This window comes from Ailuropoda melanoleuca, chromosome 2 (genome assembly GCF_002007445.2).
Source record: "Ailuropoda melanoleuca isolate Jingjing chromosome 2, ASM200744v2, whole genome shotgun sequence".
Lineage (NCBI taxonomy): Eukaryota > Metazoa > Chordata > Mammalia > Carnivora > Ursidae > Ailuropoda > Ailuropoda melanoleuca.
This window is the reverse complement of record NC_048219.1, coordinates 22,428,078-22,445,756: the sequence shown is the minus strand read 5'-3', so window position 1 is coordinate 22,445,756 and position 17,679 is coordinate 22,428,078. Positions and strand designations below refer to the sequence as shown.

Here is a 17,679-nt window from a genome sequence, read left to right as displayed (position 1 = left end):
TTTGCTCTTAAGGAGGATTTGCTAAGTAATGTCCCCTTAATTGTGAAGGGCCAACTACGTTGGTCTACGGGTTTATTTAAAATATTGGCTTCTAAGAGACTTGGGAAGAATGCGGATTTATTCGATGTTCCATTAGCGTAGTTACTAGTCTTACCCACATCGGTGATGAAACCGTCCTAACTGCTGACCTTTTCAAGATGGCGGTCCTCGGGTGCCACTCTCGGGCTCGCGCACCTCCCCAAGATGGCGGCGCCCGAGGCCTGGCGCGCCCGGAGTTGCTGGTTCTGTGAGGTAGCGGCGGCAACGACCATGGAGGCCACGTCCCGGGAGGCGGCGCCAGCGAAGAGCTCGGCCTCGGGCCCCAGCGCTCCCCCCGCCCTGTTCGAGCTGTGCGGGCGGGCGGTGAGCGCCCATATGGGGGTTCTGGAGAGCGGGGTGTGGGGTAAGTCGCGGGGTGAGGGGCTACCTCTGGCAACGAGCGGAGGCGGCCCGGCGGCCGGGGGGCGCGGGGGGCGAGGCCGGGAGGCCTGGGGCAAGGCCCAGCCCGGGGCACTGGAAGGCACACCGTCGGGTCGGAACATGAATTCCGTGCCTGACCGGGCTGGACAGAGTAAAGGCGGGGACCAGATCGGCAGGTGGACGCGCACCGCGGCCTGGCTGGGGGGCGCGGGGGGCGAGGCCAGGAGGCCCGGTCTGGGGCCAAACTGGCAGGGCCCGGGAGACAGGCTGGAATGACGGGCCGGCCGTGGGCACCGAACTGACAGCCGGGTCGGGCCGCGCTGGGGAGTCTCGGATGTCGAGCAGACGGGCAGGGATGGCCCCGCTGCTTGGGGGCGGGGGCCGAGGTTGGGAGGCCCGGCCTAAGGCAAGGAGGCCAGGCCCGGGGCCACCTAGCCTGACTGACGCGCGAGGCCTCCCGTGTCTGCTTGACAGACCGCGGGTGCCGAGACTCCGGAGGCCAGGCTGATGGGCGAAGGCAGCCCAGCGGATTGGAGAGCGAGGGGCTGGGGGAGAGGCCGAAGGGCTTGGGGCGCCGAGGCCTGTCCGACGACCCAGCGTTGAAGGGAGCGCACTGACGACCGGGGCCTCGGGTGCCAAATTGCTTGAGCGCTGGACTGACGGGCAGGGCAGGGAGCGCCGGAGGCCACTCGGATTGGCCTGAGCGGAGGAAGGGCCCGGAGCGGGTGAAGGGAGGCCGGAGCCGGTCCGCAATCGAGGGAGGCTCGAATGACGGACAGGCGGGAAGGGCCAGAGAGGCCCCAGGCGGGCGACGGCCCCGGGATCCCGGCTGGGAGGGGGCGCGTCGCCGCTGGGAGGCCTTGGGCTGAGTGCGAGCGAACGGAGGCCCCGGGCCCGAAAGCTGCCGGGGACCGACGGACCGGCCTGGGCTGAGGGCGCGCAGGCTGAGCGGCAAAGGCGGGCCCGCGGCGCTGGGCGGAGAGGCCGGGGAGGAAGAACCGACCGGCCGGCCCGGTGGGCCTGGGATTAGGGCGGGACGGCGCGGGCCAGGTAGCGCCGGAGAGGAGGCCCGCAGCCGACGGGCACGCGGAGGCCGGGCTTTGGAGTGGGCGCCGCTGGACCCAGACTGGCAGCTGATGAGAACAACTCGGGTCGGCCTTGTGAGCACTGATGGTGAGAGTGAAAGAGAGGAGAGTGAAGTCCCTGGGGGGTAGGCCTGCCTGCGCAGGGGATGAGGGAGGCCTCAGGCCTGACAGACTAGTGGTGTGAGGGGGTGGGGTCCAGAAGCCAGGGCTGAAGTTGGGTGAGGAGATCCAGGCCAGGCCTAGGGCCCAGGGAAGGGGGAGGGAGTGGCAGGAGAGAAGGCCTCAGGCCTCGAGGGGGTGAGGGGGTGGGGTTCTGGAGAAGGCCTCAGGAGTGGTGGTAGTGTCTTTGGCAGGAGGAAGGCCCTGGTAAGGTCAGGAGTGAGGGCTTGAGGTCCTGGGATTGGGGGTTTTGGGGACTGCAGTCTGAGGAGGTGGCTGTGAAGAAAAGACCCTGGAGTTTGGGGGTTTGGGCCTCCAGGAATAAGCCCCAAGGCTGTGGAGACTGGTTAAAGAAGGCCCAAGGATGTGGGAAGGCCCTTGGTGAGGTGGGGGTGGGGCACTGATCCTGAAGAGGCCCAAGTGTCTTCCTGCAGTGGGGAGACTGTTAGAAGTCCTCAAGCTGGTGGGGGGAGGGGATTGTGGAGGCCCTGTGCCAACAGCTGAAAGGAGAAGGGTCAGGCTGACCCGTGGGGAATAGGAGAAGTCTCAGTGGAGCTGGGCAGGGGGCTCAGCAAAGTCCTCAGAAAAATTTGGAAGAAGGCAGAGAAGATATCAGCCTGGAGCTTCTAGGATGCTAACTTGGCTAGGAAGGAAGAGGACTGGGTGTGGAGGCCTGGAGTTGGGAAGGTGTAGGCTGGAAAGAAGCAAGGAAGAGCCTGGCTTAAGAAGAATGGGGAAAGGAAGAGAGGAGTTTGGGGATAATAGGAGATGAGAATCCCCAGTGGCTGTGAGAGGGGATGGCTGAACAGAGCAGATTGGAGGGACGGAGGAGAAGGAGCTCCTATGGGCCTAGGCCAGGTAAACAGTCACAGAGAAAAAGCTGAATCAAGTTAGGCCTCTTAGGAGAGCCAAGTAGGAGGCCTGCTAAGAAGTGCTGTTTTGGAGGAAGGTCTCAATGTGGGCTAACAGCCAAGAAAGGCTTCCTGGAGGCAGTGGACTAGGGTTGCTTTGTGTGGGGAGAGAAGGGTAAAGTGAATAGAGGCAGCAGGAAAGGATACAATGAGGAAACAAGTAGAATAGGTATGTTATACCTTGAATGCCAGGATATGGAGCTTGGACTTTATCTTGAACACCGTAGGAGCCTACATTAATGTAATAGCTTAGGGAATTAATACTTTCATTCGGCAGGTACATTGAGTACTATGTGCAAAGAATTATACTAGATTCTTGGACATCACGATTCCATTATTCTACAAGTAAAGATAAAGGGAGATCCTAGAATAGAAGTTTTGAAAGATTTTCCTTAGATATGGTATACTCTAAGATCTAAGACTTGTTCTTGGCAGGACAGAGAGGCTATTGACAGATAAGAATAATAATAGACAACATTTAGTGAGCTTATTACTGCCAGGCATGGTCTTAAAAAGATTACAAGCATGATTTTCTTTAATTTTTATGACAATATTATGAGGTAGTTATTACTACCTCCATTTTAAAATTGAGGAAACGGAGTCTTGAGGATGTTAATTTGCCCAAGGATTCATAATTAAGTAATAGAATCAGAATTTCACCCAGTTTTGTCCAATTCTAGAGACTAAACCATTTAGCCAGAATACTATAAAGCCTCTCAAATCTAGAAATCAGTAAGAACAAGTTTTGTTTTTATGACATGTTGAATTTAGAGTTAAGGTCTAATTATTTCTGTTGTTCACAGGAAAGTACTAGTTCGGATACAGTAGGGGCCCAAAGAATGGGAGTCACCAGCCTGGAAGAGTGGGAAGGGAATTCAGGAAAGGCTTAATAAAAGGACATGATACTTGTAGTTGATATGCCGAAAATGGCAAGGACCTTCCTGGTAGAGAGCAGCACAGCAAAGGCACAGAGGCAGAAAGCAGTGTAACATGTGAGGTAAATGAAAAAAGCAGTTTCGTACGGCTGAAGTAGAGGAGGCAAAGTAGGGAGCTGGCGAAGTTAGTAGGGCCCAAATGATGATGGGTTTTTATCACACATATCCAATAAGACCTTTTAAATGCAGAATGGTTCAGTATGCTGGGCAGAAGTGAACTGACCAGCTCCTAAATGAGCATAACAGCTTGCTTTATTATCTCACCCTTGAAGATGTGCATGCCCCTGAAATTCCAGCTGCCAACTAAGTGGCTGAAGATAAGTAGACTAGAGTTTGAATTAGACTTAGGTTAGCTTCTACAGTTTCCATTTGCCAAATGAGAAGTCTGCTTTTCTGTTTTCCTTTCCAGTAGGATAAATAATGTTTGGAACCCTGGGAGAAAAAAGTAAACTTTGTGTTTTGGTTTTTGTAGCCCTCCCAGGCCCAATACTTCAAAGCATCTTACCTCTGCTCAATATATATTACTTGGAGAGGATTGAGGAAACTGCCCTCAAGAAAGGTAAGTGTCTTTCTCTCTCTTTCTCAGTCAGTGATCGTAAGCAAGGCACCATGATGTTCTTCAGGTAAATATTATACCTGATACCTGCATAGAACTTCATGCTTTTCAAAAAGTACCCTCACACCTACTTTCCTATGTGATTTTTCATAGTATCCAGGGAAACACAAAGCAAGTAAATGACCCCTGTTATACTAATAAAAGTGAAACCACAGGCACACCGCAATTAATAGCTAAGCCAGACTAAAACCCAGATCTTCTGAATCTTCATTTTTCTATTTTACTGTGCTGTCTTCCAAACCCCTCATTGGACAGATCTATCAACAGCTAACACTTATCTAACTAATCCTGTTGTGCCAGTTGCTGTCCTAGGCACTTTACCTGGAGAAACTCATTTAATCTTTTCAACAACTCTATGAAATAGCTATTATTAACGTTTTACAGATAAGGAAACTGAGGTACAAAAAAATTAAGTAATCTTGTCCAAGGTCACACAACTAGTGTAGTTTGCCGATATTTAAACCCAGGCAGTCTGTCTTTAGAGCCAGCGCTCTTTACTAGTCTGCCATATTGCTCCTCTGTACCCACAGGACAACATGAAAGGCTGACGTACTTCACTTATGGTGGCCAGAGAGCAGCCAAGTAAATGTGATATTTCTCCCCACAGGCCTCTCCACTCAGGCCATCTGGCGCCGACTATGGGATGAGCTGATGAAGACAAGGCCTTCTAGTTTGGAAGTAAGTTAAGGCACCAGGTAGAACTCTGGCCTGACTTTGCACGTGAAAGCAGGAAAAGCTTACAAACACAAGCTGGATACTGGTAAAGTGCAGGGACAGGGATGGAGTGAATTTGGGAGGAGATGGTTTGTCACAGGGTTCTTGGCTCTGAGGGCTTGTCACAGGGTTCTTTCCATTTGGCATTTGTCACTGACTTGATTGCTCACCATGTTTGCAGGCAACACAAAACAGGGAAAGGTAGTGATCACAATGGATGGCAGAACCCAGATTCATAGAGGTCTTGACAGGGCTGGAGCAGAGGTCAAACCTGACAAGATGAAATTTAACAGAATAAACCAATTTTTCACTTAAGTCTAAAAAATTCAAATTGCATGACCTCAGGATAGGAGGTGGAGGGGTTTGGCTTAGCAGCAACTTGTATAAAAAAGATGAAGGGGGTTTAGTCAACAGTGTGCTAAAGCTACTCATATAATGACTCTACTCTGAAATGTGTGAATCACTGTAACTATAATATAAGCTGAAGGACAGGGGGGTGATAGAGCAGCCTGGCTCTGCAGTGGTCAGGCTACCCTGGAGTATGGAGAAAGAAGTCAAGGCCACATCACATGAGTCACATTTGGAAGACTGGAGATGTTTTTCCTGAAAAAGAAAAGACCTGGGGAACATGAACTATCTCGAAATATTTGAATGAGTCTCACATAAAAGAGGGATTAATAGACTTGTTCTGGTAGAAGCTAAAGGAGAATAAATTGCTGCTAAACTGAATGTAGAATTTTTAAACTCTGAGCTTATTTGGTGATGAAACAAGTTAATGCCAGAGGTAAGAAGCTTCCCATCACTAAGCGTTTAAATAGAGTCTAGATAACTACCTGACAAAAGGGTGTTGTAGAAGAAATTGAGCATTTTAAGAGCCATTGGACAAGATGACTTTAGGGCTCCTTTTAGCCCTGAGATTCTATTATTCATTGGTTCAGATATAACTTGCTCTTATTTAAGCAGAATTTCTTCTGCTGCTCCACAACTAGGGGACAGAACAGATTGAGTTCAATAAACATTTACTAAACTTACAGGTCTTACATTAGCTATTGGAAACACACAGTCCCAAATCTCTCATGTTTAGCAGGGAAATCTGAAACAAATGCATCGTGCATGGTGGGATAAGTGATGTGACAGTAGCAAGGAGGTTGAGGGAGAAGGGAGCATGGTAGTCTTTCCTGGGAAGTAGTATTTGAACGGGGCTTTAAATGGTGGATGAGGCCAAATGATGAGAACAATTTCTTATCAGGAGATTTAATTTCTGGGGATGCACTGGGTTCAGTAACATTCAGCTCCATATCCTTCAGCTTTTCCACTTCTAGATCTGGACGCAACTCCTGCAGTTCAGTGAGATAGTGCTAAGGCCCAAGAAAGTCCTCAGGCACTATGTACAGGAATTAGGCCTTATGAGGAAGAAAAGTGAATGCAAGATTAGAAAACACTAAGAGTTTCCTGAAATTTAAAGATGCATGAGATTCACTTTGTACCAGTGTTTCCCAAGCAGTATGGTTGACTAGCAGATGATGGAGATCGTAACATCTTTCACTTACCGTAAGCTTTTTTCTCCAGTATTGTCTCAGGCTTCCTGGTAGTTTGTTATCTTTGCTTGTCTCAGAGCATTTCAGAACATTGGTGGCCTAACAGTCCCCTAGACAGAGGTCATTCCAAAGGGTGTCTTCTTCTGCTTCCCAGTTTTACAAGACAGTAACCTTAACTTCATAATTCAGAAACACTTACCGAGTGTCTGCTCAATTCCAGGCACTGTGCTAGGTTCTAGGGATACAGTGGTGAACAAGATAGAGATAGCCCCTGATTGCTTATAAAGAACTAGAATGTCAAACTGTAGTACTAGTGTATGTGTATTAAGACATCTATAGAATAAAATAGATATTCTGGAGACAAAGCAGTGGGGAAAAGAAGCATTATTCAATAAAGGATTCTCTGGTTATTGGTTAACTATTTGGAAAAAATAAAGCCTCATTTTACAATATACTCAAAATAATTTCTCCATGGATTAAAGATTAAATTATAAAAAGTAAAAGCACAGAACAACTAAAAAAAGAATAAAGGTGACTGGTTATTTAATCTCAAGATGGAGAGTGTTAATTATTAAATGGGCAGAATCAAAAAAGAAAACATGGACATATTTGGCCATATAAAATGCCAACATGATTTAAAAGGTACATAAACAAAGAAAGAATGTTTGCAACAATATTTGTAAAATAAGAGGATAGAGGGAATAAGACAAACTACCCCAGTGGAATAAGATTGGGACAAGTCACAAAATATACAAAAATCTCCAATAAAATAAAAAATATTCAATCTCAATAATTTAAAGAATGGGAAGGTGTATAACTCTTAAAGTACGTATACATATATAATATACTTATATAAAAATAAATAATATATAGTATACAAATATATAAGATGTATACTCATATAAAATATGTATTTGGCTAGAAATTCTATTTCTTAGAATTTATAGTATATAAAAATTGAAATACTCATGAAGATTTCAAGATGTTCATTATAGCAACTTAATATCAAAAAGCTAGAAATAATTTATTCAGTATGCAGGAATTTTTGATTATAGTACGTTCATATTTTCAAAATATTAATAAAGTCATATTCTGAAAACATTTAAATACATGGTGGTAAAAATGTAATGACACAGTGGCATAATGTTTTAAAAGCCCAGCATTTGAAACTATTCAGAATTGTCTCAATGTTATAAAAACAATTATCTATAGCTATTTACATTTACATATACGCTCGAAGAAATAGGTTTACAGATTTTATCTTTCCACAAACAATATTTCTGTTATCAGAAAAATAGTGGACAATAGGTTATGAACATTTGCTGGCTCTGTTTAGTACAAGAAAATATTTAGCCTTCCCTAGTTTGTACACCCACTTTCTCCCCAACTAGTGCCTGACCCACCAGGCTGTAGATGGGCCAAGGACTGTGTTGGTAGGCAAATGTCATTTCAACTCTTTGGTGGTGCCTTATTTCCCCTACTCTTGCCCAAAAGAATGTGTTTAAATCACTTTGTACTCCCTGAGTGATAGTCTACAAAGTCCACAAAATGAGTTGCTTCAGCTAGATCCTTTAGCTATTTTCAGCTTTGAAGTTTCAGCAGAGATTCTTCTAAAAGGTGGTGATGGAATAAAATGCAATGAACTACTGTCTACCAGTAGTTGTTGTAACTATAGTTGTTGTAACTATAGATACTCATTTAATCCTTACAACTCTATGATATAGGTAGGTTATTTTCTCATTTTACAGATGATGCAACTCAGGCAGAAAGGGGAAGTGACTTGTCTGAGGTTATAGTTAGTGAATGGCAGACCCAGGATTCAAGTTGAGGCAATGTGGCCCTGGAATCACTATGTCCTGCTGTTCTCACTGCAGTTATCACGTCTGGGGTGTTCCAGTTTCAAATATTCTCTCCCACTGTCTTCACCAACCAATAAAATGTGTGAAAAAAACCACTAATAATTATCTAAACTACATATTCCACATGCCTTATGGTCAGAAATAGCAACAACATCTTGGTTCACATCTTTGTCCATATTTTAGGGCTAGAATGTCTCACTTGTGAAGTTAAAGCCTTGCTAGGTTACCTGCAAGTGTTTTCCAAGGCTGTGAGCGTGGGCCAGCAAATATGTAGGAAAGTGTTAGAGTGAGGTAGGATTCAGGAATACCCTCTCTGCTTCCACTCGAGGCCAAGTGGAGATTTGGTTGCCAGGTATTTTTTCCTGGTCCCCCTACGCCCCCACACAGTTGCTGATGAGAGAGTCCTTTCCTCTCGTTGCTGCCGTGCAGTTAGCTCAAACGTGAAGAAGTCATTCCTCATTATTACCGCAGCAGGCAGTGTCATGGGGAATAGCCAGGGCAAAGGGAATGACACTTGTGCTGAGAACCATAGGGGTCCAACTTCTGCCCAGAACCTCAGAAATAAATTGAGGATCACTCTGGTATGAGGGAATGCATAGAGGTAGGGTAAGTACCAAAGAGAAGTGTCCCTTAGTCTTGGGGGACCTCAGGCCCCCACTAGCTTTTGCTTCAGGCTGAATAAGCACCCTGCTTAACAGGCATTGCCTCTGTCAAGTCCGTTTCACATTGCCCATCCGGACTAATTATTACCATTAGCAGTAACAGAAATAACATTTTGTATTTTACAGTTTATGAAGTGCTTTCACTTGCACTGTCTCATTTGATCCTCACAACAAACCTGTGAAGCAAGTGATATTATCCAGATTTTACAGATGAAGAGGTTCAAGAGGTTGAGTATAGTGGCAGAGATGACACCTGTATCAAAGTCAGCAGACTTTCTTCTGTACCTGAGGAGAGAATGGGGACTTAAGGAAGTCTGTGCGTCCTTTTGTGGTGGTGGTTGGGGGGGGATGGAGCAGTAATTGCAAACCTCTTCTATACATCCGAATCATCTGGGGGAGGTTTAAAAAACAAAGATGCATGGGCCTTACTGCAGATGTAACATAAGAAATTTTCAAGTCTGGATACCTGGCATATGAATTTTCAAAAAGGAAAAGCTCCACGGTCAATTCTGATGTGCACCAAAGGTGGAGAAATACTTGCATTCATAGTTCTTCTAAATGTACCGGAATAGTCTGATGAAGTCTCCTATGCGTCAAAGCTGATAACTACTGCCTTGGAGAAAACCAGTCTAAGATTTTGACCCTGATCTCCAAGAATTTCTAATCTGGTTGGGAAAAAACATGTACACAAGCAAAGAGACTCAACACCGTGAGACAGGTCTACCAATGTTTAAGACTTAAATAATCAGAGTAGCAGAGGAGTCCCACAAGAGGCAGGGAGAGGAATAGAAGGGAACATAGAGACACTGAGATGAACAGCCTCAACAAGAGGAAATGTTAGTAAGTCCTCTTGGGAAGCCGGCAATGAAGAGCATTTCTGGCAGATGTAGGAAAGGGCATAGAAGGCAGGTTTGGGTCAGTAAGATGATGAGTTTGGCCAGAGCAAAGCATTCATGAGAGCAAGATGTGAGAGATAAAGCTTCTCAGATAGACTGAGGCCATATTGTACAGGGCTTTCCCTGCAAGGCTGAGGAACTTCAGATTAACCCTCAGCAGTGGATAGATGGTGGGGGGGGCGGTTTAAAGCAGAATGTAATCAGACATGTTTTACAAAGATGAATCCAGTGGACTAGCACAAAAGTTTGGGAAGGGGAAAAGGAGATGGGGGAGCAATCAGGAAGCTAATGAAGTGGTCAGGTGTGAGGTGATAAGGGTCTGAACAAAGGTGGTAATGATAAGAATGGAAAGTTGGGATCAGGTTCTAGAAACAGACATGGAAGAAGTTCTAGGATTGTTTCACTTGAATGTCAGGCACTATAGCCAAATAATCTCTGGAACCAAATTTCCTGGGTTCAGTCTTGATTCTACCACTTACCTGTGTAACCACAGGCAGTAACAACCTTTGTGCCTTGTTTTTCCTACCCATAAAATGGGGCTAATAGTAAGACATACCTCAAAGATGTAAAGAGTAAATGAATTTGTGTAAATTATTTAGAATGTCGCCTGGCTCAGCAAATAGCTTTTGGAAGGGAGGAACCCGGGATGATGGTGGTTCAGCAGGTACCCTCTTAGCATCACAGCTGTCTGGCATGTTCTCTGCTTTCAGAGTGTGACCTGTTGGCGAGCCAAGTTTATGGAGGCCTTTTTTTCCCATGTTCTACGTGGGACCATTGATGTATCTTCTGACAGGCGTCTCTGTGACCAGCGCTTCTCACCTCTCCTGCATAGCTCCCGCCACGTCCGGCAGCTCACCATCTGCAATATGCTGCAGGGTGCAACTGAGCTGGTGGCTGAGCCCAACCGCAGGGTTCTGGAGACCCTGGCCAGTTCCCTGCACACCCTCAAGTTCCGCCACCTGCTGTTCTCTGATGTGGCTGCTCAGCAGTCACTTCGGCAGCTGCTGCATCAGCTTATTCACCACGGGGCCGTCAGCCAGGTGTCGCTGTACTCCTGGCCCGTGCCTGAGTCAGCCCTTTTCATCCTTATCCTCACCATGAGTGCTGGCTTCTGGCAGCCAGGCCCTGGTGGCCCACCTTGCCGCCTCTGTGGAGAGGCCTCCCGAGGCCGGGCCCCATCCCGAGATGAAGGGTCCCTCCTGCTGGGCTCACGCCGGCCTCGCAGGGATGCTGCTGAGCGATGCGCTGCAGCCCTGATGGCCTCTCGGCGGAAGAGCGAAGCCAAGCAGACAGCTAGAGCTGCACCTGCCACCCGGGTAACACGCCGGAGCACACAGGAGAGCCTGACAGCAGGTGGGACAGACCCTAAGAGGGATCTGCACCCTCCAGCAACCTCCCACGAGGCTCCTGGCACCAAGCGGCCACCCTCTGCTCCAGCCACCACGTCCTCTGCCTCTGCCTCCTCTTCCACATCCTCATCCAAACGGGCTCCAGCTAGCTCAGCCCCACAGCCTAAGCCCCTAAAGCGTTTTAAGCGAGCTGCAGGGAAGAAGGGTCCTCGCACCCGTCAGGGGTCTGGTGCAGAGTCTGAAGACCTGTATGACTTTGTTTTCATTGTGGCTGGTGAGAAGGAGGATGGGGAAGAGATGGAGATCGGGGAAGTGGCTTGTGGAGCTTTGGATGGATCAGATCCCAGCTGCCTGGGGCTTCCAGCACTGGAGGCCTCCCAGCGATTCCGCAGCATTTCCACCTTGGAGCTGTTCACAGTTCCGCTCTCCACAGAGGCGGCTCTGACACTGTGCCACCTGCTGAGCTCCTGGGTGTCTCTGGAGAGCCTCACACTCTCCTATAATGGTGAGTGTCCTGCAGGGGCAGGGATGGGTCTCACAGCAGCAGCAGCTGTGTGCCCAGTCCTGTGGAGGGGAACAGGGAGTATGATCAAGAAGCTGCAGATGAGGCCCTGCCTGCTTCATAGTGGGACAGAAAACACATACATGAAATAGGGGCAGACCTTCATTGCTGGGGAAGAGCATGAGGTCTATAGGCTTGATTTAGAGTTGTAAGCAGGGGTTCCTGAGAGGCAGTGAGGACCTGAAGAATGGATACATTTTAGCTATGGTAGGCAATCCACAAGCAGGTGGGAACAGTATAGTGTATGCAAGGCCCAGCCATGGCTAAGGTTGGGTCCCCCCATTCCTGTCAAAGCAGCTGTACAGACAAGAAGGTACAGAACACATTTTTATCAGACCAGCAACCTGTGAAGCAGTCCTCAGTTCTTACCCACCTGGCTGTGCCCAGCTAGCCAAACTTCAACTCTGGGTAAATCCACCAATCTACCTAGCTTACTGAGCACAGGAGAAAAATCACACAACTGTGCAGACTGGTGCTACTATACATTCAATCATCAATATTCTATGAATCCTGTGTTTGCAACATTAGCTCCAATTCCTCTCTGCTTCCAAATGTTTCCCCCTTTTCCTTTCTCAGCAGGTGACTTCACCTCCTACTTCAGAGAAAATAGAAGCCATCATACATGAACTTCAGCTTATTGTTAACCAACCTAGAATTCTACATCTCCACTCATCTTTCCTCTTTCACAATGGGAGAGATGGCCATCCTAACTAAGGCTACTCTTTTACCTGCGCTCTGGATCCATACCCTCTTGCCTTCTTAGGAAAGCTTATTTCTCAAATGCCTTAGTAATAAGAACTTTTATATACTGCTTAGAATGTGTCTGGCATAATTTAAGTATTCTATTAACTGAATGCTTACAACCATATGAGGTCAAGTGGCTTGCCCAGGATAGCCTCACTACTAAATTGTAGAGCCAGGATTCAAACCCAGGAAACCTGATTCCAGAATCCCAAGGTTTTAAACCACTCCTCAATGCTGCCTTCCTTCTCCAGGGTCCTCCTTGTTGCTAAGTCCAATGCATACTCATCCTCCTCTTATATTAATTCTTGGTGGCATTTCCCACTATGAAAGAGCCTTCATGAAATACTCTCATTTCCACCACCTCAAAATTTTTCTTCTCCCTTTCTGGACATTACTTGTTATCAATGTTCAGAGCTCTGCCATTTTACACATACTTCCTGGGTGATTTTGTCCATTCCCTTGGTTTCAAAAGCCACCTATGCTGAAGACTCCCCAATCTATGACACTGGTCCAGTCCACATCTTCCTCCTAAACTCCAGAACCATTTTAGCCAGGTGACTACTAGGTATCATCATTTCAGAAACCACACAGGCTCCCCAACCTGAATGCATCTTCCCTCCATGCTGATCTCCCCCCTTCCCATTCGGTCAGTGAGCTCACAGCTCTCAGGTGCCCAGAAGACAGCTGGGTCCTTTCTTTTGTACCATATCTGTCTTTAAGATCTCTCAAATCCACTTATTTATCTCCACATCTTAATTCAAGCTACCATGACTTCTCACCTGGATTCATCAACAGTTCTTCCTGACTCCCTACTCACAATTCACTGTCTACACTGTAGCCCAAGCATATATATTTTAATGCAAAGGCAATTCATTCATTCACTTAAAAACCCTTCAGTGGTTTCCTGTCATCATACTTAATTTACTTACAGGTCATTTGTGTTCTCACTCCTGCTTACCTTTGTAGTGGCGTCCTGAACACCCCCCCCCCCGCCCATACTTCACACACGTCACCTTGAATACTTTTCAGTTCTTGGAGCCTGCCACTCTTCTTCCTTTGGGCCTTTATATATGCTGAGTTCTCCCTGCCAGTCACTCCTCTCTCTCTCTCTTTAGCCTGTCTCCTTTGTGTTCTTTAGGACTCAACTGCAAAGCTTTTACTGATAGAAGCTGGACTGGGTACCAAGTACCTATCCTTTGTGGTTCCACAATACCCTGCTTCCCCAGCTCCCCTCACACATTTTTGTTGTTCACCAGGCTACATAGGCAGGAATAAGATCTGCTACTCACCACTGTCTAGCAAAAACTGTATTTACTAGGTGCTGGGTGAGGTGTTGTGGGAGGAAGGAGTCCACAGGAACCTGCTCAGTCCAAGGAGAGATAATATTTGCTTTGTGGCATTAAGCCTCTGCTCTAACCCTTCTATATCCTGCTCCCTTTTGTGGGATGTGGTTATCCTTTTTTGCTCTATTCCCACCCAATTAATCCTTTAAAGTATTCCCTACTGGGTCATTGCTACTCCCCCACTTAGATTTCAGATGTTCCATGTGACCTATAAGAAAAGTCGAGACTGCTGCTGCCCTCTAGGCCTGGGCCTATCATTCAGCTGGCAGCACAACATCCCCCCCCACCCCCGCGACCCCTTGTCCTGTCTTGTAACTGCCCTCACTGATGCTTGAGGGCATGGCCCAGTACAGTAGACATGTTTGGTGGTTACCTGAGGAAAAAGCAAGACAAGGAATAGTTGAGACAAATGATTTTAAATAACCTGATCCAAAGCTCAAGAGATTTGGTAGTTATCAACAGAAATATCTGGAGTTGTCTCTGAAATTTATTCCTGCTGACACTCCCACATGACTGACCTAACTTCTTTCCTGCTATAGGCCTGGGCTCTAACATCTTCCGCCTGCTGGACAGTCTGCGGGCCCTGTCAGGCCAGGCTGGATGCCGCCTCCGTGCCCTGCATCTCAGTGATCTGTTCTCACCACTGCCCATCCTGGAGCTGACACGTGCCATTGTGCGAGCCCTGCCCCTACTGCGGGTCCTCTCTATCCGTGTTGACCACCCCAGCCAGAGGGACAACCCTGCTGTGCCAGGGAATGCAGGGCCCCCTAGCCACATAATTGGAGATGAGGAGATACCAGGTGAACCACTGTGTGTGTATGTGTGTGTGTCCACACAAATGTGCAGGTGCATTTGTGTGAGGAAGGTGGGAAGACCGCTAATACAGGCCTGGCACCACTCATTCCTTAAAGAGGGAATGAAATCCATTCCCTCTTTATAGCCTGCTGTTCAGAGATAGCCATGGCTTGGAGAGGGCCCAGACCACTGTAAGCCCAGTAGGAAGTGACCATGACAGATTAGTCTCTAAAAAGGCCATCTAGGACCCTCTTCTTTCTGTTCCCTTAGATCCTGTATGTTTCCTATGTCACCACTCGGCACACTCATGTTTGCTTATCTGAGTAGTCTAGTCTTTCTGGACTAAAAGTTCCAAAAGGGCAAGGACTAAATCTCATTTAGTGCTGTTCCCAGAACCTAGCACAGTACCTAATGTATAGTGTGTACTCAATGACAAGTAGATGAAATTTTTTAGTGAATCTTTATAAAGAACAGGATGGCACCTGCTATGGGATTAGAAGGGAGAGGATCAACTAGAATCTTTTCTCCTTACTGTATCCAGAAAACTGCCTGGAACAGCTGGAGATGGGATTTCCACGGGGAGCCCAACCAGCCCCACTGCTCTGCTCTGTACTGAAGGCCTCAGGTTCTCTGCAGCAGCTGTCTCTGGATAGTGCCACCTTTGCCTCTCCCCAAGATTTTGGGCTTGTGTTACAGACACTCAAAGGTAGGACCCAGCTAGACTGGTAAAGGGAGGGTAGGAGGCCTTGTATCGTTCTTTGGGAACGTTAAGGCCCATGGCCTCTGCCCCCCTGCAGAGTACAACCTAGCCCTGAAGAGGCTGAGCTTTCACGACATGAATCTGGCTGACTGTCAGAGCGAGGTGCTCTTTTTGCTACAGAATCTGACTCTTCAAGGTAAGTTCTTCATCCAGAACCAGGGGCATTCCTGGGTCTTCACTGTGGCTCTGCCACTGTCTCACTGAATGAGCAAGCCACTATCCTTTTCTTGGCCTTATATACTCAACTATACAATGGCGATAGAAGCTGCATGATCTCCCTTCTAAAATCGGTCCCAAACTCAATTCCTCCTATACTAAACACAAGAAAATTACTCACTTTTAGAGTGCCTCACTCAAGTTTTTCTTACCTTTCAGTGGCTGACAGAAATAATGGTGGATAAGGATAAATATGCTGGGTCAGGCTCCCCTTTCAGACTTGCCCCTGATGCCCACCCCTGCATAGAAGGCAGTCAGTGGACAGAGGAGAAAAAATTAAACAGAGAACTGTTCATGTAGAAAACCTCCCAACAGTGAATATCTGGGCTCAGTTTCTCGTTTGAATCTGATTTAGTTCCAGTCTTGCTTTGGGGTCTTGTGCAAATTCCCTTCTCTTTCTGGGCTTCTATAAAAACATTCATACCCCTTGCTAGGGCCAATTGGGGCAGGAGGGGCAGCACTAAGTCCTAATGTTAGCCATCAGAATTTATTCTAATTTCTCTTGACAGAGATTACCTTCTCCTTCTGCCGTCTGTTTGAGAAGCGCCCGGCCCAATTTCTGCCTGAGATGGTTGCTGCTATGAAGGGCAACTCCACACTGAAGGGCCTCCGGCTGCCAGGGAACCGCCTGGGTGGGGGCAGGGCCCTGGGAAGGGACAGGGGGAAGGAGCCAGTACGTGACGTAGAGCCTCCGTGGAGGAGGGCACAGGCCTCTCCACTGGGAACGTGGGGGCTGGAATATAGTTGTGTGCTGGAGCTTCAGGAGGCTGGGCTTCTCCCGATCAGAACTGGGTTGGGACACCCTTGTTCTGTTCTTGGGTGGTCACAGACATTTCTCCCCTTCTCCCCAGGGAATGCTGGCCTGCTTGCCCTGGCAGATGTTTTCTCAGAGGATTCATCCTCCTCTCTGTGTCAGCTGGACATCAGGTACATGGGGAGGAGGAAGGGACAAGGGATGGAGCTGCAGGGATACAGGGATTAGTTGTTTCCTGGGTGTCTAATCCATCTCACCCCTACCAGTTCCAACTGCATCAAGCCAGATGGCCTTCTGGAGTTCGCCAAGCGGCTGGAGCGCTGGGGCCGTGGAGCCTTTGGTCACCTGCGCCTCTTCCAGAACTGGCTGGACCAGGATGCAGTCACAGCCAGGGAAGCCATTCGGCGGCTCCGGGCCACTTGCCACGTGGTTAGCGACTCGTGGGACTCATCCCAGGCCTTCGCAGATTATGTCAGCACCATGTGATGGGGCCCAGGCTTCATAGGCCCATGCTCAGTACCATCGGCTTGCAGGGGCTGAGACACGGGCTGTGACATGGGCTGCCCAGAACTCCCAAACACCAATTCTGTCTTTCTCTTTCTGCCACCTTTTTTTCTCTTTTTTCCTTCTTCCCTTGCACTGAGGTCCTGGAGGCCTTGATGGGGCTCAGCAAAGGCATTCCCACAACTGGGTATAGAGCCTTTGGGCCCCTTACCCAGTACTCTGGGAACCCTGGGGCAGGTTACAGTGCTCATCAGTCACTGAGGACGGCTCCCCTCCCCCTGCCCGAGGTTCCTGCTTTCTCTCCTCAAGCAGGTATCCAGGCTTTAGAGAAGTTTAGGAGTGTCAACTACCAGGCCTCTTCTCCGCTGGGCTTACCATGCTGCTCCCAGGCCTCAGTCCCTTTCATACCTTTATTCCTTTCTTTTTTTTTAACCAAAAAAGTTTTTCTTATAAAATAAACTTTGGGCAAACATCATGCAGCAATCCTTGATGATTTTTGTCCCAGAGAACAAAATTGAGTAGGGTCCTATGGGGCAAGGAGCCCCTTTTTCCCTGTCTCCTTCCTCTAACAGCTACACCCAGACCAACTGGTTTATCAGCAGAGGCCCCGCTGCTCCTCATGAGAACGCTGGTGGAAGACGAATGTGATGGCCGTGGAGGCAGCATCCCAGGCAGCCTGGAGTACCTCATCCTTGAGCCCCCGCTTATCGGTGTTATGGTTCCACTGAGCCAGGTCTGAAGTACAGTCAGAACCATCGGGGGCTGGCCGGACCTGGTGGTTGTTGACACAGCGGCGGCAGCGCAACCTGGGGGCAGAG

The 17,679-nt window shown here is 48.0% G+C and overlaps 2 protein-coding genes across 5 annotated transcripts in view; one reads left to right on the top strand and one right to left on the bottom strand.

Moving 5' to 3' along the window:
- The first annotated feature begins 49 nt into the window (after nt 1-49).
- LRRC41 (leucine rich repeat containing 41) lies at nt 50-17,336 on the top strand. 2 transcript variants are annotated; one of them, XM_002919461.4, is made up of 10 exons: nt 50-442; nt 4,022-4,108; nt 4,773-4,843; nt 10,545-11,688; nt 14,372-14,632; nt 15,169-15,333; nt 15,425-15,523; nt 16,113-16,235; nt 16,455-16,530; nt 16,624-17,336. In XM_002919461.4, the coding sequence occupies exons 1-10, from the start codon at nt 244-246 to the stop codon at nt 16,841-16,843; spliced, it is 2,445 nt and encodes an 814-aa protein (XP_002919507.1). In that variant the 5' UTR covers nt 50-243; the 3' UTR covers nt 16,844-17,336. The 2 variants fall into 2 exon arrangements, with proteins under 2 accessions (XP_002919507.1, XP_034507688.1); XM_034651797.1 differs by lacking the exon at nt 50-442 and adding an exon at nt 517-1,632.
- The window catches only part of RAD54L (RAD54 like), a 29,504-nt gene continuing 26,054 nt past the window's right edge, over nt 14,230-17,679 (bottom strand). For all 3 annotated transcript variants that reach the window (XM_011225309.3, XM_034651817.1, XM_034651812.1), the window contains one exon: nt 14,230-17,667. In XM_011225309.3, coding sequence (XP_011223611.1) covers nt 17,457-17,667 — 211 coding nt within the window. In that variant the 3' untranslated portion in view covers nt 14,230-17,456. The remainder of the gene's footprint in view (nt 17,668-17,679) is intronic.